The following is a 27,742-nucleotide window of genomic DNA, read 5'->3' on the forward strand; positions in this document are numbered from 1 at the left end:
AAAGATAATCCAGGAAAATCTGAGATGAAGTAGTCACAAACTATAACATAGGCCTAACTACAAGAGATACGAAAGTTTAGCCATACAAAATCCAAAAACATGAATAAAATTGAATTCCAGATGGTTAATTGCCAAGGGGTAATATATATATACTGTATACTGTGTATATATATATATATATATATATATATATATATATATATATATATATATATATATATATATATATATATATATATATATATATATATATATATATATATATATATATATATATATATATATATATATATATATATATATATATATATATATATATATATATATATATATATAAATATATAATCGACTACTGAAAACCAGAGATTGGAAGCTCTATGTTATGAATCTAACTTGAATCTGGCCAGGCCAGTGAGAATATAGCCATTGGCTGCTCAGAGGAAGAGAGTAGAAGAGAGATAGAATCCAGTCATTTTCATCTAACCTTTCATTACTTTGTTTCATAGGTGAGATGGTGTGCTGTCCATTGTAGCTCACGCTGCTAAACAGCATGTTGAGCAGCCACCACAGGTCTTAAGGAGAATGTATCCAAGTACCTGTGGGCACCACACACCTTGTTGTTCCTATGACACCAAGTTCTCCTGAATGCTGGGGATAGGGCAATGCCATGATTTTGTGAGCCCTCACTTGGACTGAAGGGTTGGCTCCACTGCCAAAGGAATCCTATATCTGCTTCATTACTTTATGAAGCCAGAATGAGGCAGTGCTTTTTAATACTTGTGCTGGTAGTTACTAATGAACAGTTGCCATCACTCAAACTTGAGGTTTTGAGTCCTGCACAGAAAGTACTATAATGCACACTGGACATACCAGCATCTCCTCTTGATCATCATCATCTACTAGACAACATTATCTCCTCTTAATCATCATCTACAAAGTCTTAAGTCTCAAAGGAAGAGGATTGAGGAAGACTTGTATTTCACACCAGGAACTGGTAGATTCTGAGTTTATACTGCAATAAGCTGGAGGGACCATGAGGTTGCCTGAACCTTTTGCCAATGCTAAGACTGGTAAGAAAACAGTCTTGGGTATAACATCTCTGACTGTAGTCTCCCTCAAGACCTCATAAGATGATTAGGTGAGACTACAAAGGATGAGAGATATGTGCCACCTGAGGCTTGAGTTTGAAGGGAAAGCAAGACTGTTCACAGCTCTGCAGGGGCAGGGGCAAGGTGACCTCCATTAAGGCCCATGCCTTGAAACCAGAAGACCTGGGAAAAGGCTGAACAGTAGTCCTTAACCACAGACAGAGAGGCGCTCAAACATCAGAGGTAGAAAATGTAATCTGAAAAGTGACTCCAACAGGAGAGATATCCATCACAGAAGATGGCTTACTTTGCCTAGTAAACACCTGCTGTAGATCTTCTTATGGTTAGCAACCATGTTGAAGGGGGGACCAAGAGACACTCAGCATGGTTGAGAGATGGTAAACATTCCTGGCCTCTGCATTATGAATGCACAAAATGAGAATCGATTGGTAATGAAGACACCTGATCATGTCCAGGACACTTATGTTGATCATTCTTACATAAGAAGGATTATAAGGCACCATCATTCCAGTCAAAATCAATAAAAGAATAAGCAACCATGCCATTAACATTAACCATTCAAAGAAATCAATACTCAGAAAATCAGCTTCAACAACACACGATGAAAAGCATGCTTCAGTATGTCTGTATAGGGGTGACTGAAGATAAGTGAGTGGGATGGTCCCCCATCCCCTCACTCACCTGTCACCTGTTAACTACCTTGTTACAAAGCTTCAACAACTGCACCAGCTATTACCAAAGGTATGCCATATATTTAACAAAGGTTTATACTCTTGTAAGAACAAAGGTAAATACTTTGCACATGTACTGTACTATACTATGTTTGCAGAGACCATAAGAACTCTGGGGTGACTCTAGTATACATGTACAGTATACAGACGCGCCTCTACTTACGAATGAGTTATGTTCCGAGCGGCTGTTTGTAAGTTCATTTTGTTCACAAGTTCAACTTCGTATACGCAACAGTACTGTTTATGTTTTTCCATACTAAAACCCAGTACTGGTACTGTTACTGTATTTTATAGAGTATTTTATTAACCCTTAAACGCCGAAGCCCTATTTACAAAAACGTCTCCCGTATGCCGGCGGCGTTCGGGAGCTAGCGCCGAAGCGGAAAAAAAGTTTTTTTAAAAAAATCACAGCTCGCTTAGTTTTTAAGATTAAGAGTTCATTTTTGGCTCCTTTTTTTCTCATTGCCTGAAGTTTAGTATGCAACCATCAGAAATGAAAAAATATTATCATATATAAATATTTGAATATATGACAGCGAAAAAAAAAACTCGTATATAATTGTATACAAATCGAGCTGTAAGCAAAACGGTTAAAGCTAATGAGTTAATTTTTTTTAGTTGTATTGTACACTAAATTGCGATGATTTTGGTATATAACATTGTAAAACGATTAAAGCAACACAGAGAAAATATTATCACAAAATGATGCATGAATTCGTAACGCGCAGACGTAAAAATTTTTTTTTTTTTTCAAAAATTCACCATAAATCGAAATATTGTGCTAGAGACTTTCCAATTGTTTCAAAATGAAGGAAATTGATTGAATATTACTAGACTGTAAGTTTTTTAGCTTACAATTGCATTTTTTTACCATTTTGATCGAGTTAAAGTTGACCGAAGGTTGATTTTTTTCTATTTATCGTTATTTATATGAAAATATTTCAAAAATGGTAAAAGCTAAAAGCATGATTTATTTTTTGTTGTATTCTACATGAAATTGCGCACATTTTGATGTATAACACTTTATGTAACGAATAATATAAAACGGCGAAAAAATTACGACAAGGTGACTCAAGAAATGCTAGGATTTTTAGCGGAGTTTGCGCACGCGCAGATGGAAGGAAAACGTTTTTTTAAAAAATTCACCATAAATCGAAATATTGTGCCAGAGACTTTCTGTTTGTTGCAAAATGAAGGTAAAGGATTGATTGTTACTTGAATGTAAGAATTTTGGCTTACGATTGCGTTTTTCGAGCATTTCGATCGAGTTAAAGTTGACCGAAGGTTGATTTTTTCTATTTATTGTTATTTATATGAAATTATTTCAAAAATGGTAAAAGCTAAAAGCATGATTTATTTTTTGTTGTATTCTACATGAAATTGCGCACATTTTGATGTATAACACTTTATGTAATGAATAATATAAAATGGAGAAAAAATTACGACAATGTGACTCAAGAAATGCTGGGATTTTTTGCGGAGCGAAGGAAAAAGTTTTTTTCAAAAATTCACCATAAATCGAAATATTGTGCTGGAGACTTTCCATTTGTTGCAGAATAAAGGTAAATGATTGATTGTTACTAGAATGTAAGAATTTTGGCTTACGATTGCGTTTTTCGAGCATTTCGGTAGAGTCAAAATTGACCGAATGTTAAAATTTTGTCAGTTATCGTGATTTAAATGAAAATATTTCAAAACTGTTAACAGCTAAAGGAATTATTTATTTTTTGTTGTATTCTAAATGAAATTGCGCACATTTTGATGTATAACACTTTATGTAACGAATAATATAAAATGGTGAAATAATTACGACAAGGTGACTCAAGAAATGCCAGGATTTTCAGCGAAGGAAAAAGTTTTTTTCAAAAATTTACGGATGCCCCTCAGGACACCCCGATGCTTCCTAGGGGTCGTAAAAGGCACGGGATGTGGTCCTTGGTCACCTTCGGTCACACGTGGCCGCACAACACGGCGTTGAGAAGCTGGGTCATCTCCAGCATCCCAGTCTAAAACTCGTCTCACACGCTCACTACCGACAGGCAATATGCGCCTTTCACGGTCCTGACGACGTTGGGACATCTCTGCAAACGTCCTGTTGCCTCACAAATACGCAAACACTCGCCAAAGTTCTGCAAAACACGGATGCGTCAAAAAATTGCTCTTGGACGATGCGGCGCTGATGCTTTCTGGTACTGGAAGGAGGAAACTCGCGCATGCGCGTCTGGGTGACGCTTATAAACAAAACAACAGCTTGATCCGTGAACTCCCAGCATCCCTCAAGGCGCGTGATTTAAAACCTTTCTCAAACTAGGCCTATAATTATTTTTCCGCGAATATTTAAAAAAAGCATTTTTAATCGACATATGGTACGTCCATTTGACACCCAACAGACGATTTTAGTTGACGTATGGTTGTCCAGTAGGCGTTTAAGGGTTAATACAAATGATATATAAGACCTAACATTAACCCTTAAGGGACGGGCTAAATATATATCAAGCACACCCCAGACCAGGCAAACTTTAAGGTTGGCCAATTTAAGAGAAAAGCACATCAGTGGAGAGAGGAAGATATGCAAATGCACATGGTGTAAGAAAAAAATTCTAAAAATTTTAACCTACCTTCCAAGGGAAGCTGAAAGTGGCTATTTACAATCCTGTGTGGGGCCTCTTTTACAAGACATTCATAAAAATGTTAATTTTACCAAGTTATACATGTTTTTTCCAACACTTTTTTTTATTTTATTTTGTAAATTTATAATTACAGCTCACACAATATCGTATCAAATAAGAACTAAAATCAGTAACAGATTCTCAGTATATATGTTGTAAAATATTTATGAGATTTACTGAGATGGGGAGATGCAGTTACTTTTTGTGAGGTATACATGTTTTTTCTAATATTTCTTTGCAAAATTACAATTATAGCTAATATACTATCATAAAAGATACAAACTAAAACCAATAGCAATCCCTGGGTATATTTATGAGCAAATAAATAAAAAGACATCCTTGAGCTGCACAGAGGCACTACATCCTCCTCTGATTTTTCAAGGCATACTGATCAATATCTCTCCCATGCCGAGGTAATAAGTTGCCAAAAGTCATTTATGGACCACTGAAGTGCTATGAACCTCTTTCCCGCTAAATTCATTCAAACAGTATGACGCATAGTATTAATACTCACATGAGGATTCACGTCCTTCACCTAAAACCTGTTATAGATGCTCTATGACGATTCCCTTCCATTAAGGGTTAAGCAAATTGTGATAATACAATAACTATAAAGTACATTTACAGTTTTCTTACCTTTGAAACTGGTGTTGTAGGCCTGTTGTGATGCATGAAGAGGGGGGAGGGCGGTGTGGAATTAATACAGGGGTGGCAGGTCATCAAAGTCGTCTTTGTTTTTGCTTTCTTCAGCAAGGATTTCTTCACTTTCTTCTTCATTTGGGGAGGAAGCAGTCATTGGAGGTGGGGAGAGGCTCTTGAAGTTGAAGGCACTGGGGAGGCTCTTGAGGTTGAAGACACTGGTTTAAAGAATTTGTCTATATAAGTGTGCATTGTTTGTCTTTTCTTTTCATCATACTGTATATGATACAATAATACTGGAAAGTGCCAGTGACTACTGTATTGTTAATTTTATGCTTACAAGTGAAAACGATTGTTCTGTGTAATATTTCAAGATTTTATTTGTTTTAGCTCATTACTTCAGAAGCAAAATTTTTCAGATTTCTCATGCAGCTTCCAGTTCAGTTACAGCTGGCATCACCAGCAGCTCGTGAATGGCTCTCTCGGAGACGGGAAAATGTGAGACCTTGGTTGGCCTTTGTTAACACCCAAAATTTTAAGGTAAGTGCTTGATAACTTTAATGACCTTTTACTTTATGTATGTTATTTTTTATTCCTTAAAGGTGGCTTAATGAAAATGGAAGCATAAAAATTTAATAGTGATTTAATCGATTTGTAATCATATCACAGAATTCTAATAGCTTATTTATGTAGTATGTCGCAGGTGTATTCAAAAGTAGGTATATGTATGTTAATATCACATGGGACTACAGTATACATTTGGCCCTTGGCTAGTGCAAATTTGAAAACATAGTGCTAGAAATTATTATAAAATAATATCCCAGGATTTCCACAATGCAAACCTTAATTTGTTGCATGCCAGATGCACCAAAACTGTGAAAATATAGCCTGTATATAAAAAAAAAAAAAAAAAAATTAACCTAACAGTATGAGATTTGAGTTGAAGTCTGAAACTCATTTGTGACAAAACACACTCCACTCTGGGTTACTGATTATAAGCTTGAGAATTAAAATGTGCGTCAATATGTTGTCTAATGATACTTGACATCAAAATATCTAGGGTTATTTTTTCCATTTCTATAGATAATGTCATTGGAATCTCAAAGGGTTAATACATAAACATGTAAACATAATTCATATTACTATTACTGTGATACATAGTTTCAGTCATGATTACACAAGTGTGTTGTAATTAAGTATATGACATTCACTGACTCTTTACCAAAGATATAGTTACTATCACTTTTATGTAAGAGCAAATGAAAGCATAGTGTAACTCACACTTACATAAATGAATGATGAAACATCTGTGAGAGTGGTGAATCTGTTGCTCCTTTTATTTCAACCTCGTATATATTATGCCTACAAAAATAAAAACCATTGCTTTTTATGTAGATATATTCCTCAGTGTGAGCTGGAATTAGTCAAAGGCATTAAAAAATGTGGTTAATTTGGAGGTAGGCAGGTGAGTGGGGTTCCCCACAGGTCCCACTCACCTGCCAAAAGTAAATGCTTTGTTTTTTCATTGGCTGCTTTTGCATGTAGATGTGCTGCTAAATTCTCTCATGATTGTCAGGTTTAATCCTTAATACTTTTTGTTCATCTGGGTTTATTTTCTTCATGTCTGTGAACAAAAAGTGAGAACAGTGTAGGTGTGGGGCATGAGCAAGAGTGTGGCTACTACATTTCCTCTGTGTTGGTGGAAAGTTCAGGTTGGCGCCCCTTTGCTGTGGAAGAGATTTGGTAAAAAACAGAGAAAGGTGAAGAAGCATTATTGGTGTCTTCAGAGGAGAATACTCCACCTTTGACACCACCAAATCACGCTGGCTCATTCTTCATGGACTACCTAACCCCTCTCCTAGCCATGCCCACTTATTCCTCTCTGGCTCAATCCAAAGGGGATATGCATGTAGGGGTGGCAACTAGCTCTCCCTCATTGATGATACAGGTGTGTGTGCTGGCCTCTCCTCAGATGAGGAGACCCTGATGCATGCCCATAGTTTGTCACTTCCTACCTTGCTATGTCAGCTGCTCCTGGGATGATGGCATCATTGGATTACTTAAAGAAGATGTGGCCTCCTCTCAGTATTGGAAGCCCATCTTTCACTGCTTTCTATGACCACTTTGCCTTTACCAAAGAGTAAGCTGTTCCTGGTGGTGTAGTTGAGTCTCCTGTTGCAATCATATTACTTGTGGGAGATAACTCCCATGATGTCAAACACAGGCTGGACACCATTCATGTCTGCAGTTCCTACCTTGACCAGTTCTCCTACAGCAGAGAAGGGTAATACTTGTGAATGAAGTAAGGTAAAGTAGTGCAGAAGCACTTCTTCCCTCTCCTCTTCCTCCTTATCGTTGAACTCTTCCTCCTTGTGTTCTGGCTCTTCCTGTTGTTGGAAGATGGAAAGATCAGGAAAGCCATCTAACAACATCATCTCTCTCTGTGGGTCACCAGTGGCATTCACTCACCAGCAGGTGGGGTGCCTGACATAGGCAGGATTGACATTGGGGTTCTTGAGTGAGCTTGGGACTCCGAGTCTTCCTGTTCCTTATGGAACCAGAGGACTGCCCTGGACTCTTTCTCCTGTACTTCTGCTAAAGGGTGAAAGGGTGCCATCTTAAGGTACCACCCAGTATTGTGACAATATGTACACGATTATGCAAGCCCTTGGTTAGTGAATGATTCATTCGTCAGTGGGTCATAAAAGGCAAAAAATCTTTATTGAATAAAAAAAATGTTAGCTCCTTGGCAACTTTTTGATTAGCTGTAAAGAGTCAAGTATAATTTTGATCTTCTGATGTGCACATGCACAATAACACTTATTTTTACTCTCCTGTGGCCTCTACTAGTTTGTATGTGGCCTGTCATGTGGAAACTTGTGAGAGGGATGATCACAGTTCAGAAAGTGCATTCCATTCTCGAGATATCCTCAGCTTGAGGTTCAGCAGTTGGTTCTGTTGGTGCCAATCATTTGTGTCTACAATCCCTGAAGTATTCACTCATGCAAGCTTTAATGTCATCCTTTCTTTTAGGAAAGAAGCCAACTCATTCTTTGGAGAACTAATGAGACCTTCGAAACTCGTGTTTGAGATATCATTGAGCTCATATGTGAGCACAATGAATGAAGAGACAATAGTGCTGTGTCTGAACCCGATCTCATTGATAGAGCCCATCTCAGATGCACTCTGGAAAACAAGACTGTTTTTCAGACTGCTGTGGTCAAGATTTCACATGGTGTTTTGGACTGGGCGACTCGTTTTATCTCCGAGTCAGAAGTTTCTCTGTTATCTGGCAGATTTTGTAAGTTCTTCGTTTTGATGTTAACATGTTGGAGAAGGTTTTACACACCAGGAGCATCAGGATTATTCCCCTATGAGTGGATTTGTCTGTCCACATATCGATGAACAACTTAAACCTGGAGAGATTACTCCAAGGAGTACTACTTTCTTAACCACAAAGTCAGTTGCCATGGTCTCCTTCCAGTCAGCATTGTGGCTTGAGCTATGGGTGAACACATTTACTGGTGTTTAGAAGTAGTTCAGGAGGTTGCTGTTATTGGGAGGAATGGCAGTGATTTTTTCTTGCATGCCAGAGTGCCAAATTTTTAGAAGACATGGCAGGTTGTCTGCACTTTCCAAATTTTTAGAAGACATGGCAGGTTGTCTGCACTTTCTTCATGACAGGTTGCAGCTGCGAGTAATCTCTCCTTGTGAAAGAGCTCCGTCCTGAGGTTATCTTTACTCTTTCCAAGTGTTACATAGAGGCAGCAATAGAGAAAAGGTGTTCCAGTAGCCAGGACTCCACAATTCACCATGGAGTCTCCTTCAAGTTCTCCAGGACATCTAAGAGAACTCCAGCCAGGCTTTTGGGGGCAATTATGCTTGTGTCTGGTTTCAGTAAGGGCCAACCTTCTGTGAAACCAAAGCTATGAGATTTGGCTTCTTCCATGAGAAAGTGGTAGGAGACATCCCAGCCCTTTTGGTTAGAAGAAGGGAGGGGGGAAGCTGAGGTAGGCAGGCCCCTCTCCAGCTGCCATGGTGAGGGCCTTTTGTCATGTCAGTGGGCGATGTGGCAAAGACAGGGGCCAGAGACCTGGGTAGTGTGTCCCTCAGGATAGTTACAAACTACCTGTCAGGAAGTGAGACAGCCCTCTCTCTTGGTTACTGGTTTCATTTCCAGATCTGGCATTTTTGGCAAAGGTGAGGGCATTGCTGGAAAAAAAATTACACTGGAAATCATGGATAACCCCTTCTGGGCTCTTTCAGTCATCTTTCCCTGGTGAAGTAGACTGGGCCTGAAGACAAATCTTCCCATTAAACTGTCTTGTTAGCTAATTCATGTAGTTTAGGTGGGTGATGATACTGTTTCTGGCGCAACCAGCTCGGCTTCAGTGAGATGTCTAAGGTCACCCATCATCCTGGAAGAAAGATCATGCTTCACAGGTGCCTCCTCCAGTGCTCAGTTCAGTGGCAACTGAAATGGCATTGGTCAACCTTGAGCGACCTTGCTTCCTTCACTTCATGTCTGTGAGCTGTGAAGTGAGGGAGGACCTTGCTTGCTTGCTGGCTGTTGACAGAAACCTACTAGTGGGAGTATCCTTGAGCTCTCCATCTCTGGAGATGTACATCAAAGGGAGGGTGAGGCACACACCTGGGAGATTTCAGCCTCTGGTGTGTGGGTACAAAACTATATCATCATCTTGGAAATTTGGCAGCACTGCTAAAACTGTAAACATTCTGAAAGCTTGTGATGGGTCACTCAGTACAAGGAGCCCCGGTTATTTTGTTGGGGGGGGGGGGGTTCCATTCCATACGGCGTGACGATAACTGAAAATCGCAGATAACTGGAAATCGATGAATATTGGCTCCAATAAGCAGACATCAGCACCGATAAGCAGGGATCTGCACCTCTGTTAGGCGGGTATCAGCGCTGATAAGTGGATATTGGCACTGAAAATCCAGTTATTGTCGTTGCTAGACAAGCGCTGTAAAACTGGATCACCGATAACCAAGGCTGTCAGTAAAACAGGGACTGCCTGTACAGTAATTGTTGATGAATGGTTACGCAGCCATAGCAGCTTACATAAACTAATAGGAAGAACAATTTCCTTTCATGACTGTCGGTTAGTAATGCAGATGATAGAGTGGGTGGTTTGCTACACTAACAAGCTGTCAGCCAGGTACAACCTGAGCAGGAGGCATGTTAGGCAGACTAGCTAACCTACTATGGCCAAGTAGAAGGGACAAAGCGGTCCCTGCATCCTTGAAGGAAAGAGGCTCTTCCAGTTTTGGGGAACACCAGTGATTCACTTGTTTGCCGTGCAGCCAGAATCTTGGGTTGTCCTAGAGGATACCTTGAGACATCCTTGGGAAAACCTGTTCGTCTGAGCCCTTTCACCATTCAGTCAAATTGCTCAGTGATCAACCATGTGTTGGTCATTCCACTCTGGGTCTCAAAGTAACCCTGGTAGCTCTTTGTTGGCCCCAAGCCAAGTGGTATCCCACTCTGCAAGCTGCTATGGCCCACCCACCTTTGTGTACCAAATCTCCTGCAGTATCACCAGGTGGGATGAACCATCAGCCTTTGCAGTTGGAGGTTATCCAGGAGCTCCTGCAAGTGAGTTTTCTTGTAGGACTGCCCAGGAATTGTCTGGATGCCTCAGGCAGTCCTTAGCCAGTATGATGAGGGGGAAGTGGGCCATCTGTACTTGGTGTCTTAGACAGGATCCCTCTCGGGTTGGAGCTGCTTTTCAGCAGATCTCGGGTTTCCTTGTCTACTTTGTTGGGACAAGCTCTTCTCAGTCCTTGTGGTGAAAGGTTATAGCAATGCCATAACCCGGGTCTTCTGACTGAAGGACATGAATCTTTCTTCCTTGGTTGAGTTATCCATGTTCATAAGGAGCTTTGAACAATCATGCCAACTGTGGAGCTTCATCCTCCAGTGTGTGATGTGACTCTCACCCTCCACAGCCTACCTCAGGCACTGTGTGGACTCTATGGGGAGGCCTTGGACCAAGATCTCACGCAAGACTGTTTTTCTACTAGCCTTAGTCTCAGCATGGCATGTTGTCAACTTGTATGGTCTTTTGTGTCTTTTCCAGTACTTCGAGGGTTGGAAATCCACGTTCTTCATGTCTTAAGTTTTTGGCAAAAATTCAGAGCCCATCAGTTTCTGTTGAGGGTCTTGAGAACTTTAAGATTCCATACCTACAAGATTTTGTCGATGGGGATGAAGACGAGATGGTATTACGCCCAGTGCGAGCCATGTGGTACTACTTCAGAAGGACTTGATTGCTTAGACCAGAGTGGTAGCACACCTTGATTAGTAGCAGCAGGCAGAAAATGGTGTCAAAGAACACTTTCTTTCTGGCTTTGTAAAGCTTACAAAGCATCTGGCATGGGAGACAGTCATACAGTCTGGACAAGAGCCCATTTCAGAGGAACTAATTGGTTCTTCAGGTAATTAGGGCAGGTGTCTGGAGACCTCACACTACCTTCAACTCATTAGGACCCCAGAGTAGGTGCCCAACAGATGCAGTCATCCAAGCTCCTTTTGGACAAAAATATTGGCCTTCAGGTATTTGTAGGGCATAAAGCTGGAGGGTGAATGGATAAATGACTGGGTTCCCTTTCTGTCTTCAGATTTTCCTTGCTTTCCTCTGCAAGACAGAATTCAGGTTGAGTACGTACTGGACTGAGCCCTGATGCAAGTAAGGTATATAATCATTTTATCATAGAGCTTCAGCTCATAAAATGCGCCTCCCTCTGCTCTCTATTTTAGCAGGGGTAACACATACCTACGTATGCATGCACTCATTCAGTGGCATCATAAATTTACTGGAGTATGTTTAGTTTTGTGTTTTTATGTCTATCATACAGTAATTCATTTTAATTAAAGGATATGTACAATTTCAGTGGCTGATTCCAGCTCCCACTGAAGAAAACTTTTCCATAAAAGGCTATCGTTTGTATACCTTTGAAAAATACAAATTGCTTAAAAAATTTCTAATATAAAGTTTTGTGCTCTTAGGCTCCACCCAATATTCAGCGATGGACTAAGAGAGTGACAAAGAATGTTGATTACTTCCAATCAAATTATATGTTCGTTTTCATTGGACTTATCCTCTACTGCTTGTAAGTATATTCAAGGTGGTTATGATTTTTGTCATGGAATCAAACATATTTTTATTAATTGACAAACCTCTCTTCTAATTTGGCTTGTTTTTATTTGTTGATTATATTCTTGTAACAATATCTACTATCCAATATAGTACATTACTGTTGGATTAGTTATAACTAATATTCTGTAAAGATCAGTTTGCACACCCCAATGCAGTCAGGTTTGAGAGTGTAATTTCTATATCATACTTATATTAACATTTTAAAAATTTTATTGCATCTCATCTTTTTCAGAATCACATCACCATTGTTATTGGTTGCTGTGGCAGCGTCACTTGGTGCTTGCTATGTACTTTCATTGAGAAATGCAGAAAAGAAGATAATAGTAGGTGGCCATGAGTTACCTCTTGTTCATCAGTATGCTGCAGTGGGAATTCTATCTCTACCTATTTTTTATATTGTTGGAGCAGGTGCTGCTCTGTTTTGGGTGCTAGGTAAGTAGATATTGGTATTGCATTTGTTGCTCTTGGACTTATGAAATGTTTAATGATCTACTGTACTTTTTATTTAACTACACTTGAATGGATATGAAAATTGTAGATGATTACATTCTGTAACTATTGAATAGTACAGCAGGAAGCCAGTCATACCAGACCTTTATTATTAGTTATATAGAATTTTAACCAGACCACTTAATCCAGTTTCTAGACTCAGTATAGCATTCTTTCTTTAATGAAGAAAAATTTGAAGCAGGGGAAGTTTAAATGAAGAGAGGGACAAATTTTGGAAAGCAGTGCAGATGGGCTCCAAAAGGACTGCAAAAAACAATACTGTTGAATAGGATCGTAAAACTTTGCAGATTTTTAATTGTATTTAACATATTGATATTGAACTGTAATTTATTAGCAAGGACTGGAAGAAATCTGGGAAGATTTTCAGTGTCTTTTATTCTACTTATGAAAGTGTTTAACCCTTTGTGGACGGATCCCCTCATGAGAGGATCTAAAACAGGTTTTGGGTGGTGTACGGATCCTTCAGAGGAGTATTAATATTACTCACCGTACGATTTGGCTGTATTGAGCGGGAAAGAGTTTTCATCACTTCAATGGCTCATAAATGAATGGTGGCAACTTTAGAGTTCAGCTCAGCTCAGTCAGTGGGCATCTCAGAGAGATCAGTATTGATGGGGGGATGTCTTGCTCCTCTCTCCCATGATGTCTTTTTTTTTTTTTTTTTTTTTTTTTTTTCCTCATAAATATACCCAGAGATTTCTGTTGATTTTAGTTCTTATCTTTTATGATATGATGTCAGTTATAATTGTAATTTTGCAAAGAAATATTAGAGAAAAGCTGTATACCTCCAAAAAAGTTATTGCATCTCCCAATCTCAGCAAATTTACGTGAATATTTTACAACAAATATTCTGTCACGATATTGTGTGAGCTATAATTATAATTTTACAAAATAAAATAAAATAAATTATTAGAAAAACATGTATAACTTGGTAAAATTTGAGTGTTTTATAAAAGAGGCCCCACACAGGGTTGTAAATAGCCACTGTCGACTTCCCGTGGAAGGTAGGGGAAAATTTTTTAGAATTTTTTTCTTACACCATGTGCAATTGCATATCTTGCGCTTTCCATTGATGTTTTTTTTTTTTTTTTCAAGTTGGCCAACCTTAAAGTTTGCCCAGTCTGGGAGGTTGTATGATAAATAATTAGCCCCGTCCCTTAAGGGTTAAAGAAAGTGTTATATATATGTTTAAATTAAAGTTACTTGTCCTAATGAGTATATGAAACATTCTGGTATTTGAAGGAAGGTGGTTGGTTATTCAGTGTAAGTTGTTACTCCTGATCCTAAAGGAAGCATCAATTTGGAAATACCAGCCACAGTTTTTAATTGATATTTTTATCATACAATATGTAAAGCAGTTATATTAATTTATTCTATTGTGGATCATGGTCTGAATCTACATTAAAAACTATTTGTAACACAAAAATAAACTGAATGGGTCTAAGGGTATATTGTTTCTTTAGTAGCTAGTTTGTCATTTGTAATTATTATATCAAATTCTTTTCCAAATTCAGGTGCAAGTTTCTTCATAATAGCTTTACATGCCTCATTCTACAACATAGAAGCTATTCTCGGTTCTGAAGATGAGCCTTTTGATCTGGAAATGCAACAGGTATGAATTATATTATACTTTTGGTATAATTTTTATTCAGTTTAAAGTAAGTGTGTCACAGCTCTAAAGAAGCATGATTTTTAAAGCTGAACTGAAATATTCTATGACCCAGTGATCTGGGTAACTACCAAATTATACTCTGTGAGAACAGGATGCGCCCCCTCCTGAGGTGCCACAGGTGGGGAGTCCCTGGGAAGGAAGTCTAGCAGTGATTTGGGATGGAGAAGTTTAGACCCTCTGGAAAGGATATACACTCCCTTTTGGCCAGACAAAACCCCCTCTGTTATCAGAACTGATCGAACTCCCTTCCTACCAGAGCGACTTGCCCAAGGGGAGGACCCTGCAACAAGAAGTAGGAGCCATGCTGCAGTAGGTGGTGATAAAGATAGTAGAAGCCTGTTATGACATGCTCACACCAGGCTTCTGCAGTCACCTCTTCTTCATGGAGAAGCATTGGGAAGCTGGCAACCTGTAAAAGATCTGTTGGCTCTCAACCTCTTACTTCAACAGAAGCTGTTTGAGATGGAGACAGCCCAGTCAGTACTGTAGTTGAGCAGAGGAGGAGACTACGTGGTCTTAATAGACCTACAGGATGCAGCCTTCACATCCTGATACACCCTTCCTCCAGGAAATTTCTGCAATATGTCTCCCAGAAAGCAATGTGCCAGTTCAGCTGGCTTTGCTTTGGTCTGGTGACAGCCTTGCAGGCCTTCACTCAAGTCTTTCAGCTGGTGTCAGAATGGGCATACTGATGGGGTATCTGACTAGGAGATACCTCGACAACTGGCTTATCCTGGCACCGTTGGCATTGAAGGACAGGGACAAGCTCCTGGCCTTGTGCAGAGAACTCAGTATCTTGGCAAATCTCAAGAGGTCGGACCTCTACCCCAAGCAGAACATAAAGTACTTCGGATGCAGATAGACACAGTGGTAGGGAAGGCTTATCCTTTCCATAAGTGGATAGCCAACCTCATCAAGGTGTCACCAAACCCTCTCCAACAAGTCAAGCAGCGGCATACCTCGATAGGCCACCTTGTCTCTTTGGAGTAGCTGTTACCCAGGGGCAGGGCACACATCTGGTCCATGCAATTGCAAATGAAAGGGAAGGGAGCAGACCAGAGTGAGTTCAGACACAGCACATCAGTGTTATGGACAGTGTGGTGGAAGACCTGCAGTGATGGAGAAACCTGATGAACCACATGTAGGGGATACAGCTGTGCTGTCCACCCCTGGAGATGCTGGTATACTCAGATGCATTCTGAAGGGGTTGGGGCACACACCTTGAAGGAGTGTGTTTCAGGGACCTGGACCACGGAACAAGAGATGGAACACCAATGTGTTGGGAGATGCAAGCAGGCTGGCTGGTGCTCCAACACTTCCAGGAATTCCTCCTTGACAAGGCCCCAGTTGTAATGAGTGACATCACCACAGTGGCGGCATGTGTGAACAGGTGGGCACCATCTCTCAGGAGTTAAACAAACTAGCTGTGGAGATGCATCAGTGGTCAGAGACCCAGAGACTGCTAATAACAGCTAGGTGCTGTACACATGGGCAAGAAAAACATTGTGGCAGATCAGTTAACTCTTGGAGCACCATAGTACGCATTCTGTGTGTGGGCATTTTTACTCCCTTCAGTGCCATTAGACATAGAATACACCTGGGGAAAAATAATACAAAAAAAAAATCTCAAAAAATAGTTCCTGACATACTTTGCCAGGCATGTTGGAGGGATGCAGAATTTTTGCTGAGTGGCTCCAGCTTAGAGTTGGCATACTCCATGGTTTCATACTGCTGCTAGAAGTTCATTGTTTAGTAGCATGTGATATCATTAACAATTACCCATACATATAGTCATGTTTCTCTTTTCATGACTGTTATATGAAGGTGTTTCTTTTGGCTGAGAATTTTAACATAGATTTGTGAAGCATCTATTTTGCTTTTAGTTTATTCAAGATGCTAAAAGGTGTTATTGGTGCCGTGCCTAAGGGAAAAGTTGCGAAGCGTCTCAATGTTTCTTTTATTCACATTTTAGTAGTATTTCTAATATTTGCCAAGATGGATTTATATACTTGTATATATAAATATTTTAGAATAGAAAGATGTTACATATACACAACAGAGATCCATCTGTCACACCCAGAAATCTATCAAATATTACCTATCAATATTTTCTCATATTTTTTCCCAAAATATATAAGGCAGTCCCCGCCTAACAGGCATCGGGTAACGACATTTCGTTTATATGACGCTTGGCTAATGTTGTCGTTAACCAGATGTTGGGTGCTGGTAAGTGATTTTCAGTGCCAGTAAGCAGTTTATCGGCGTTGGTAGGCAGTGTAGCGGTGTCAGTAAGCGATTTTTGGCGCCAGTAAGCTGTTTATTGGTGTCAGTAAGCAGTTTATCGGCGCCGATCAGCACTTAAGGCATCTTAAATGGCATTTATTACTATAATGATTGCGATGTTCTGGTTATCAACGATTTTCAGCTATCGGCACTCGGCCAGGAACGGAACCCCCGCCGTTAACCGGGGACTGCTTGTAAAACTATATATTCACGAAAGGAAATTTTACCAGCCAAGTGATAAAAAATATTTGTTAAGTAAAGTATGACATGGTATACAAATTTTCAGCTGAGGCTCTGGGAGGATCCAATTTTAGACCTATTTGCCACAGCAGGGAACATGAACTTCTATATTGTTCTCCAGTCTCCAACTAAGGGGCCGCTCTTGCACTCTTGGGACAATATGGACATATATACCTTCCTCCTGTTTAGCCAACTACAGAAGGTCATCAACAGACTCTTTGTGTCCCAGGGGTTGAGAATGACTTGTGGCTCCAAAGTGGGTCCCAAGCAGAGTGGTATGCAGAACTACTTCACCTGATAGTGGACATGCCAAGGGAGCTTCAACCCACTCCCACGTTATTGTGGCAAGAACACAACGGGCTGTACTACCAGTCAGTAACCTTGCTCCAACTTTATAATTGAAAGAGAAATTTTTCAGAGAAAGCTGCAAGTACCACCTCCAACCCTCTCAAGCCATCGTCTGTTGGAGTGTACATCTTTGGTGTACTGTAGTGAGAAAGGTCTTAATCCACCCAAGACAGCTGTAAAGGAAGTGCCAGACTTTCTCATCATCTTACATCAGCAGAAGGCCCTATCCATGACCATGATCAAGGGTTACAGAGCTGCCATCAGTGTTCAGACCTTAGGGCACAGACCCCTCGGCTTCTTGGGAACTGTCAGCCATGGTAAAACATTTTGAAAAGTGTGCCCTACAAGAGATGAAACCCCCCAAGTGGGAAGTGACCAAGTCCTTGCCAGCTTCAGACAGATGCCCTGTGAGCCCCTCATGACAGTGTTCCTTGTGGCCTTGGCCTCTACCAAGAGAGTAGGTAAACTGCAGGAACTGCATGCCCTCTCATACATTGCCTCACACTCCCAGGGGTGGTCATCCCTTGGGCTAACATTTGTACCAGAATTCATGGTAGAGACCCAGAACCCTCACCTGAAGTTGTAAGGTTATTCTTTCGTCTCTTTGAAAGACTCTGTGTGTGGTGTGTGTGTGTGTGGGACTGTAATTGTACACTCAAACAGAGCAGGAAGTAAAATAGAAGAATTCATAAATTCATATGACATGTGCTGTATAAATAACAAAATCAGCACATTTTTCTAAAACACATGAAACATTTTCCGCAGTCAACTTAACTCTAGTACAGCAAACATAATAGACAGATTGGACTGGAATACAGTTGACGACTTGCACACAAGTGATCATTTCACAATATTAATTTCATTATTACAAATTAATCCCGCCAAGCATGTCCCTCAATATAATGTTAATAAAGCAGGTTGGGAGCAATATGAATTCCATAAGCAGATTGGGAGCAATATGGATTCCACACTAGGGGTATCCCACCATTTGAATATTTAAAAGACCATAATTAAACTAATAAATTTCTTGTTGATTTCATTAAAAATGCTGCTGATGAAGCAATACCAAAATCAAAAGCCCATCCAACAAAACACAAAGTCTCTGAAAAACTAACAAAATTAATAAAAATGAAATGCCAAATTGAAAGACGATTAGATAATTTGAATAGAAAGTTCAGTAAAATAAATAATACATTACTGATATTAGAAGAAAATTTACAAAAACTGACTATATTATTAGAAATTGATACATTAAAACCTCTATATAACAAAATATCTACAAAACTTAAAAGAGAATTAATTCAAGGAAGAATTCTTTCATGGAGGGAATATGTATCAGATCTCTCTAATAATACTCCCATACAAAAAATATGGGAAAAATTCAGGAAAATAAATGGCACCCATGCCTTAATAAAAGATGGGAAAAAAATACTTGATCCAAAAAAAAAATAAGTAATGCAATAGGAGAAAATTTAGCAAAAGTAAGTAGTGACAAAAATTTAAGAGCATTTCCACAAAAAGAAAAATAGTATAGAATTAATAAAATTAACCCTTAAACGCCTACTGGACGTATCATACGTCGACTAAAATTGTCTGTTGGGTGCCAAGTGGACGCACTGCACGCCGACTACAAAAAATTTCAACCTTCGGTCAACTTTGACTCGACCGAAATGGTTGAAAAAACGCAATTGTAAGCTAAAACTCTTACATTCTAGTAATATTCAATCATGTACCTTCATTTTGCAACAAATTGGAAGTCTCTAGCACAATATTTCGATTTATGGTGAGTTTTTGAAAAAAACTTTTTTCTTACGCCTGCGCGGTAACTCGGCCAAAAATTTCAGAAATTCTTTCGTCATTTTGTCGTAATTTTTGCACTGTTCTATATTAGCCGTTACATAAAGTTTTATATATGAAAATGTGCGCAATTTCATGTACAATACAACAGAAAATAACTCATGGTTGTAGCTTCTATCAGTTTTGAAATATTTTCATATAAATCACGATAACTGCCAAAATTTCAACCTTCGGTCAACTTTGACTAGACTGAAATGGTAAAAAACGCAATTGTAAGCTAAAACTCTTACATTCTAGTAATATTCAATCATTTACCTTCATTTTGCAACCAATTGGAAGTCTCTAGCACAATATTTCGATTTATGGTGAATTTTGAAAAACTTTTTTCCTTACGTCCGCGCCAGAAATTCTCTTTCATCACGTTGTCGTAATGTTTGCACTGTTTTATATTAGTCGTTACATAAAGTTTTATATATGGAAATGTGCGCAATTTCATGTAGAATACAGCAGAAAATAACTCATGGTTGTAGCTTTTATCAGTTTTGAAATATTTTCATATAAATCACGATAACTGCCAAAATTTCAAGCAAGGTCAACTTTAACTCGCCCGAAATGGTAAAAAAACGCAATTATAAGCTAAAACTCTTACATTCTAGTAATATTCAATCATGTACCTTCATTTTGCAACAAACTGGAAGTCTCTAGCACAATATTTCGATTTATGGTGAATTTCTGAAAAAAAAAAAAAAAAAAAAATTTTCTTACGCTCATGCCGCAGTAACTCGGCTGAACATCTCAGAAATTCTTTCATCACGTTGTCGTAATGTTTGCATCGTTTTACATTAGTCGTTACATAAACTTTTATATATGAAAATGTGTGCAATTTCATGTAGAATACAACAGAAGATAGCTCATGGTTGTAGCTTTTTATCAGTTTTGAAATATTTTCACATAAATCACGATAACTGCCAAAATTTCAACCTTTGGTCAACTTTAACTCGACCGAAATGGTAAAAACGCAATTGTAAGCTAAAACTCTTACATTCTAGTAATATTCAATCGTTTACCTTCATTTTGCAATAAATTGGAAGTCTCTAGCACAATATTTCAATTTATGGTGAATTTTAAAAACATTTTCCTTACGCTCATGCAGTAACTCGGCCGAACATCTCAGAAATTCTTTCGTCTCGTTGTCGTAATATTTGCACCATTTTATATTAGTCGTTACATAAAGTTTTATATATGAAAATGTGCGCAATTTCATGTACAATACAACAGAAAATAACTCATGGTTGTAGCTTTTATCAGTTTTGAAATATTTTCATATAAATCACGATAAATAGAAAAAATTCGACTTTCGGTCAACTTTAACTCGACCGAAATGGTCGAAAACTGCAATTGTAAGCTAAAAAACTTACAGCCTAGTAATATTCAATCGATTAGCTTCATTTTTTCAACAAACGGGAAGTCTCTAGCACAACATTTCGATTTATGGTGAATTTTTGAAAAACATTTTTTTACGTCCCGCGTTTAATTCATGCATCATTTTGTGATGATATTTTCTCTGTGTTGCTTTGATCGTTTACAATTTGTTATATACCAAAATCATCGCAATTTAGTGTACAATACAACTAAAAAAAATTAACTCATTAACTTTAACCGTTGTGCTTACAGCGTGATTTGTATACAATTATATAAGAGTTTTTATTTCGCTGTCATATATTCCAATATTTATATATGATAATGATATTTTTTTTCATTTCTGATGGTTGCATACTAAACTTCAGGCAATGACAAAAAGGGAGCCAAAAATGAACTCTTAATCTTTAAAACTAAGTGTGCTGTGATTTGAAAAAAAAAAAAAAAAAAAAACTTTTTTCCGCTTCGGCGCTAACTCACCGAACGCCGCCGGCATACAGGAGACGTTTTTGTAAATAGAGGCTCGGCGTTTAAGGCTTAATAACAATAAATTTTTAAACAACAGAAGATATATATTATAATAGAAAATTTAATATGGTAGAGTAAGAATTTGCTGTTTAACAGCATTAAATATGCCCCTGAGGTGACAGTATTTGTTTTGAAATGATCTGCCATATAGCACCTTTGGCAAAGTCATATGTATTAGAGTTTTATATAACCACTCATGGCTTCGAAATTTATTTTCTGATGGATGGCATAAAGCTATAATTATTCCTATTCCCCTAACCTGGAAAGGATCCCAGTAATGTAAACAATTACAGACCAATTTCTTTAACAAGTTGTTTATGCAAATTACTAGAAAAAATGGTAAATGCTCGACTAACATGATACATTCAAGTATATAGAATTTTGACTCTCACTCAGTTTGGGTCACAATGTAACAGATCTACACTGGATTCTCTAACTTGGAAGACCACAAATGAAGAGGATTTGAACGAAAACAAAGTACTGTACTACATGGAGATATGCAGTACTAAAAACGTTACATAAAAACAGCTTCCATGGACATTTACCGTATTTGACGGCCTATAAGACGCACTTTTTTAACAGAAAAAATGGCCTAAAAAATCCCCCTGCGTCCTATGTACATAATGTAGGCTCAAAATTTAAGAATTTTGGCCGAAATTATACATGAAACGTCACGTAGATGTTGTAGCCTAGCCTAACATTCGGTGTTATCCTAATAACCTATTAAAAAACAAAGTTTATTATAATTATTTATCATTATCACTCTTACCATCACCGCAATTACTACTGCTAGTATTATAATCAATAGCTACATTGTTATTATCGATATTTTCATTAAAATGTGTTAATATCATTATCGTCGTCTACAGCGGATTGTCGCATTCCACATTTACAGACTTAGAGTATGTGTGCTGCCACCTATTGGTGATTATCTCGAGAGCTTTACGGATAACAAGGCTTCGTTCAGTTGGTAGTTGGCAGTTCCTACTAACATTCTCTTTACGCATAACAACATGGCTTCGATCAATTGGTGGTTGACAATTCCTGCTACCATTCTCTTTAGGCATAATAACAAGGCTTCGTTGAGTTGATACTTCGTAACTCGTGCTAGCATTCTCTTTTAAGAATAATAACATGGCTTTGTTCAGTTGCTCACGAGACTTGAGCCGTTACATAGGAAACATTTTTATTTATTGGATTTTACCCCTTGATTGCATACTTTTATAATATATAATGGATATATATAACATATATTACCGTAGGTAACATCTTTATTAATGTTTTTGTTGATTCTGCTGGTAAGAAACAATGTTTACAAATGAATGTGTTGCAATCTATTGGTAAACCTATGAGGTAGCTTTCAGCAGCAGACGAAACATTCGGTCGTAGTAAATGGCTGATTGTATAATACATATTTTGATAAATATAAATATGGTAAATAACTTCTTTATTAATGTTTTTGTTGATTCTGTTGGTAAGAAACATTATGCATATAACCTAATACTACAGTTTTTACTTAACCAAAATCATATGAGCATAGGCTAGAAACCTTTTTTTTTCCTCAATGTCCTGCTGAAATTAAAAGCGCCCTATGCAGACATGCGTCTTATAAGCCATCAAATACGGTACATAGGTTTATCCAAAACTTTCTGACCAATCACACTTTTCAAGTAAGAATTGATGATGTATTGTCAAGTACATTTCCACTTGAAAATGGTGTTCCACAAGGAAGCGTCCTTCGTGGCACACTGTTTACTCTAGCAATAAATATCAGTAATAATCTACCAATCGGAATTAAAAGTAACTTGTATAAGGATGATTTTGCCATATATTATTCAGCATCTCGCATAAAACATGCAGAGCGAATCATTAATAACACTATAATAAAAATAGATGAATGGGCCTAATCCGTAGGCTTTAAATTTTCTATACAAAAGACTCAAGCAGTAATATTTTATAAAAATAAAAAGTGGAAAAAAGGTGAAGAAATAGATTTAAAATCAGAAATCATTTGATACCAATTGGCCAAACAGCAAAATTTTTGGGATTAGTATTTGATACTCACTTGAACTGGAAAGCCCACATGAAATACATGAATTCAAAATGTAAAAGAGCATTAAACTTAATTAAAAAAAAAACTGTCGAACACTGCTTGGGGAGCTGATAAACATACCCTTACCGTACTGTATAAAGCAACAGTGCTGTCTATCATTGATTTTGGAAGCGAAATTTATGGCTCGGCATCAGATGCAACGCTGAAAACGTTACACCCAGTTCATAATGAAGGCCTTAGAATATGTTCAGGAGCTTTTCGATCATCACCAAAGTCATCTTGACAAGTTGAATGTGGTGAACTACTTCTCTCTCTCCATAGAGAGCTAGTAACAATGAAGGGTGCTCTGAGAATTCAGGCAAATCATTCTCCAACCAAAAAATTTTTTCGATTAAGAGATGTGTTCATAAACAATCATCCACCTCCTTTCCCAATTAGAGCTAGAAGATTGTTTGAGTCACTAAATATAAATATATAGTTACCTTTAATAGTAAAATTACCTCCTCCTTGGACAATGAATAAAATGAGAATATGGACACACTTAAAATATTTATCAAAAAGTTATTCCTATACCCCCAGAACACCATAGACAACATACAGTAGAATATATAATCCGAAAAGGTCCACATTACGCAATATACACCGACGAATCTTAGTCACAGTATGCTGTATCCTAAGACAAAACATATCAGTTCTCTCTACCAAATGATGCCTCAGTATTTACAGCTGAGTTTTGTGCAATAACATCAGCCATAAAAATAATTGAAGAAAACTCTTGTAATAATTTTGTGATTTTTAGTGACTCCAGAAGTGCTGTAGATGCCATTCAAAGCTATAATCAAAAAAATATTGTACAACAAATCAAGTTTTCACTCCATAAATTGTATAATAATGGAAAAAATATTGAAATATGTTGGATCCCTGCCCTTGTAGGGATTAAAGGAAATGAAGAGGCTGATAAAGCAGCTAAAGAAGCAGTCCACATGACAAGAGCAAACGTAAACATCCCTATTAGTGACTATATAAGATAAATAAAAACAGTCATTATAAGTAAATGGCAAAATATATGGAATGAAGAACCTGAAAATAATAAATTAAAACAAATAAAATCTAGTGGTGGAAAATGGAGTCCATCATATCGGAGATTGGGAGACACACAAGTAATTCTGATGCATCTTCGAATAGGCCATTATCAACACTTTACAATCTGGGCATTAGGGAGGAGGGACACATGGACACTTAACGAACAGTGCATGTGTCCCTCCTCCCGAATGCCCAGATTGCAAAGTGTTGATAACAGTTAAGCATGTGCTGTGTGAATGTCCAAAATATAACCTGCAGTGATTATCAAATTTTGGAAATAGATCAATAGAAATTTTGTCGGAATCTTCAACATTTTCAGTAACACCCATTTTGACGTTCATGAGGAGGTGGGATTTATTTGATAAAATATAAAAAGCAAATAATAGAAATATGATTACCCTTAGACATCTAATGAATTTTAAAATGACTAAATTTTAAAATTTTACTTTATTTATTTTGAATTTTAATATACCTTTGTAGTGAGTATATATGGAAACAAATATAAATGTATTTATTGTGTGTGTGTGTTTCAGTATGAGAGTGTTTGCAGTTTTCAACTTCATTTTCGTTCATTCATCACTACCGAGTGACCTATTTGGTCCCAGTGCCAGGCTTCTAGCCTATACCTGACATTTCGTCCAAATCCTTCAGGCCAGCCCTTTGAGAGCTGACAGTCAGCTCAGTGGCATGGTTAAACTTTTTCAATAATAATAATAATAATGTATTTTAGGAAAAATTAAAATGACATTAGAACTTGGTGTTTTTGTAAGACAAACCAGTTTTTTTTTTTCCTTACAAATACCCATACGTTCTTTGCAGCCTCCCTTTGCCCCCTAGGTGCAATCCCTTTCATTCCTATTACTGTACCTCCATTCATATACTCTTCTGTGTTACTTTCCACCCTCTCCTAACAATTGTTTCATAGTGCAGCTACGAGGTTTTCCTCCTGATACAACTTTAAAACCTTTTTACTCTCAATATCCTTTTCAGCACTGAATGAACTCGGGTCCTATACTCAGTTTTTTTTACTGAGGTGCATTTGCACCGACTCGCAGGGGTGCCCTTTTAGCTCAGAAAAGTTTCCTGCTAGCTGATTGGTTGCAGGTATTTTGTCCGAATAGCATCATTGTTTTCAAATAATTACCAAGTAATGTGAATCGAAACTTATTTACTAACCTAAATTTCTCCCTCAGATATATGTTTTGTTAATAAATAATGTTAACGAATAAAAAGATTATAAAGTATTGTGATGTTAAGTCTAATTTTAATAACAACATCCGCCGAAGTCAACGACAGGAGCTTGTTTTCGGATGCACGCTGCATAATTTTTTTACTTCTCACATATTTTAACACCAATGGGGATAAATTACACTAAGCATAAGAAAAACATGTTATTATAAACTCTTTGAATACCAGAATCTACTAAAAACATGGAATTAATAAAACTCGCTATTGGTGAAAACTTCCAGGGAGGTAAAAGGAACAGCCTGTGGCATTAGATAAAATTTAGATAAAATTACGTAGATAGGTAGGCCTAGTTATTCATATGGTATCCACATGCCAGCAAATGTTGATGGGCAAGAAAACGTTTCAGATACGTATCATCTTTCATAGGCTTTTGTGCTGAAGCCTTTTGTTATATCATGATAAATATGATAAATGTGAAGATGCTATTTTTTCTTTTACATAATAATAATGTACTTTAATGGCTTTATTTCTTGCACACGTTTCAAACTAGGCTAGCCTATGTTTGTGTGTCTTACACAATTTTTTGACAATTGCAATAAATTTTGCTTAACTCTTTAAGGTGAGGAGTAACCGTAAACAGTTGCTGATGCTTGATAGAAGTTAAGCTAGATGTATGTAGGCCTATGATGTATGTCCGTATTGAAAGGATTTGCTAATTTTGTGGTAAAGGTATAGATTCTATTAATAGCACTATTTTCGGTTTGAGGATATTGTAGTGTTCCATAAATTGCATGAAAATCATAATTAAACGAATTCATACTTTCACCGAGTTACAACCACGATACCCCTCCCCCTCCCTTCCATCCCCGCCTCGGTATTTGACAGTAGACGTATATAGCCAACTAATCCTTAAAATGTATATGTGTATAGTACATTTTCTACTCAGTCACATATTCTTTTACTTCTCAAAATATCTGCAGAAACTCGTGTTAACCTTATATGTGTCCTGAACAGAACGCAAAATAAGAAAATAAAGTTTTCTTATCTTGCATTGTCTGCTGTAACTTACATGAAAGAGTAAGTTGTTAATTTCTGCGAAATATATTTTTATATATTAGTGTGCATCTACAAAAATAAGCATAAAAACTATTCAATTGCAGATATAGCCATTAAAGTAATCTCAATAACATAACACTGATTTCAACACTTACATCAATCAGGAAAAAGCTGCAATGACATAAATGAGGAAAATGCTGCAATGACATAAATGAGGAAAATGCTGCAATGACAATCACCTGTGACAGTTTTCCCACCAGGCCGCCACAGGCTGTTCCTTTTACCTCCCCGGAAGTTTTCACCAATAGCGAGTTTTATTAATTCCATGTTTTTAGTAGATTCTGGTATTCAAAGAAAGTTTATGATAACATGTTTTTTTTATGCTTAGTGTAATTTATCCCAATTGGTGTTAAAATATGTGAAAAGTAAAAAATTATGCAGCGTGCATCCGAAAACAAGCTCCTGTCATTGACTTCGGCGGGTGTTGTTATTAAATTTAGACTTACCATCACAATACTTTATAATCTCTTTATTCGTTAACATTATTTATTGACAAAACATATCTGTGAGGGAGAAATTTAGGTTAGCAAATAAGTTTCGATTCACATTACTTGGTAATTATTTGAAAACAATGATGCTATTCGGACAAAATATTTGCAACCAATCAGCTAGCAGGAAACTTTTCCGAGCTAAAAGGGCACCCCTGAGGGTCGGTGCAAATGCGCCTCAGTTAAAAAAACCGAGTTTAGTGCTTGGCTTTTGGCCTAAATTTTTCATACCAATCCATTTTTCATACAAACCCATCAGTAATGTACTGTATTGAGTTAATTCTCCCACCCATTGCATTTGTCACTTAAAAGACTACATAAAAACTGAGAAAGGTGATTGATGGGTACCAGAGGGTACAGGTAATGCATGAGATGTGAGACTACTACTGTCTGTTTGTCAAGTCTGGGTAAATTCAAGACCACGAATGTGGGCATGCGTGTGATTGACATGTTTGTCTGAAAAAACTATTTTTGTTTTATAAACTTACTGTTTGGAAGCTCAGAACCTCAGAAATTCTTTAAAATTTATTTTTTCATTTGCTTTTAATATATAGTATTTAAATCCCACCTGTTCATTTGGTAAAGAAGAAAGGCCATAATTTTAATAGGAAATGTTAAATGTACAATTTTCCTATAGGCAGAAGTGCAAAGAAGGAAATTATTGTAGACTAATCTATAGATAAAGCAT

At 37.6% G+C, this 27,742-nt stretch overlaps 1 protein-coding gene across 2 annotated transcripts in view; it reads left to right on the plus strand.

Annotated features, from left to right (window-relative positions):
* LOC136833947 (prenylated Rab acceptor protein 1-like) overlaps window positions 1-27,742 on the plus strand; it is a 39,225-nt gene that overhangs the window by 10,133 nt on the left and 1,350 nt on the right. For both annotated transcript variants that reach the window (XM_067096228.1, XM_067096234.1), the window contains exons 2-5: window positions 5,568-5,688; window positions 12,179-12,282; window positions 12,562-12,761; window positions 14,354-14,451. In XM_067096228.1, the coding sequence (XP_066952329.1) occupies window positions 5,568-5,688; window positions 12,179-12,282; window positions 12,562-12,761; window positions 14,354-14,451 (523 nt within the window). The remainder of the gene's footprint in view (window positions 1-5,567; window positions 5,689-12,178; window positions 12,283-12,561; window positions 12,762-14,353; window positions 14,452-27,742) is intronic.

Source organism: Macrobrachium rosenbergii, chromosome 4, assembly GCF_040412425.1.
Source record: "Macrobrachium rosenbergii isolate ZJJX-2024 chromosome 4, ASM4041242v1, whole genome shotgun sequence".
NCBI classification, from domain to species: domain Eukaryota; kingdom Metazoa; phylum Arthropoda; class Malacostraca; order Decapoda; family Palaemonidae; genus Macrobrachium; species Macrobrachium rosenbergii.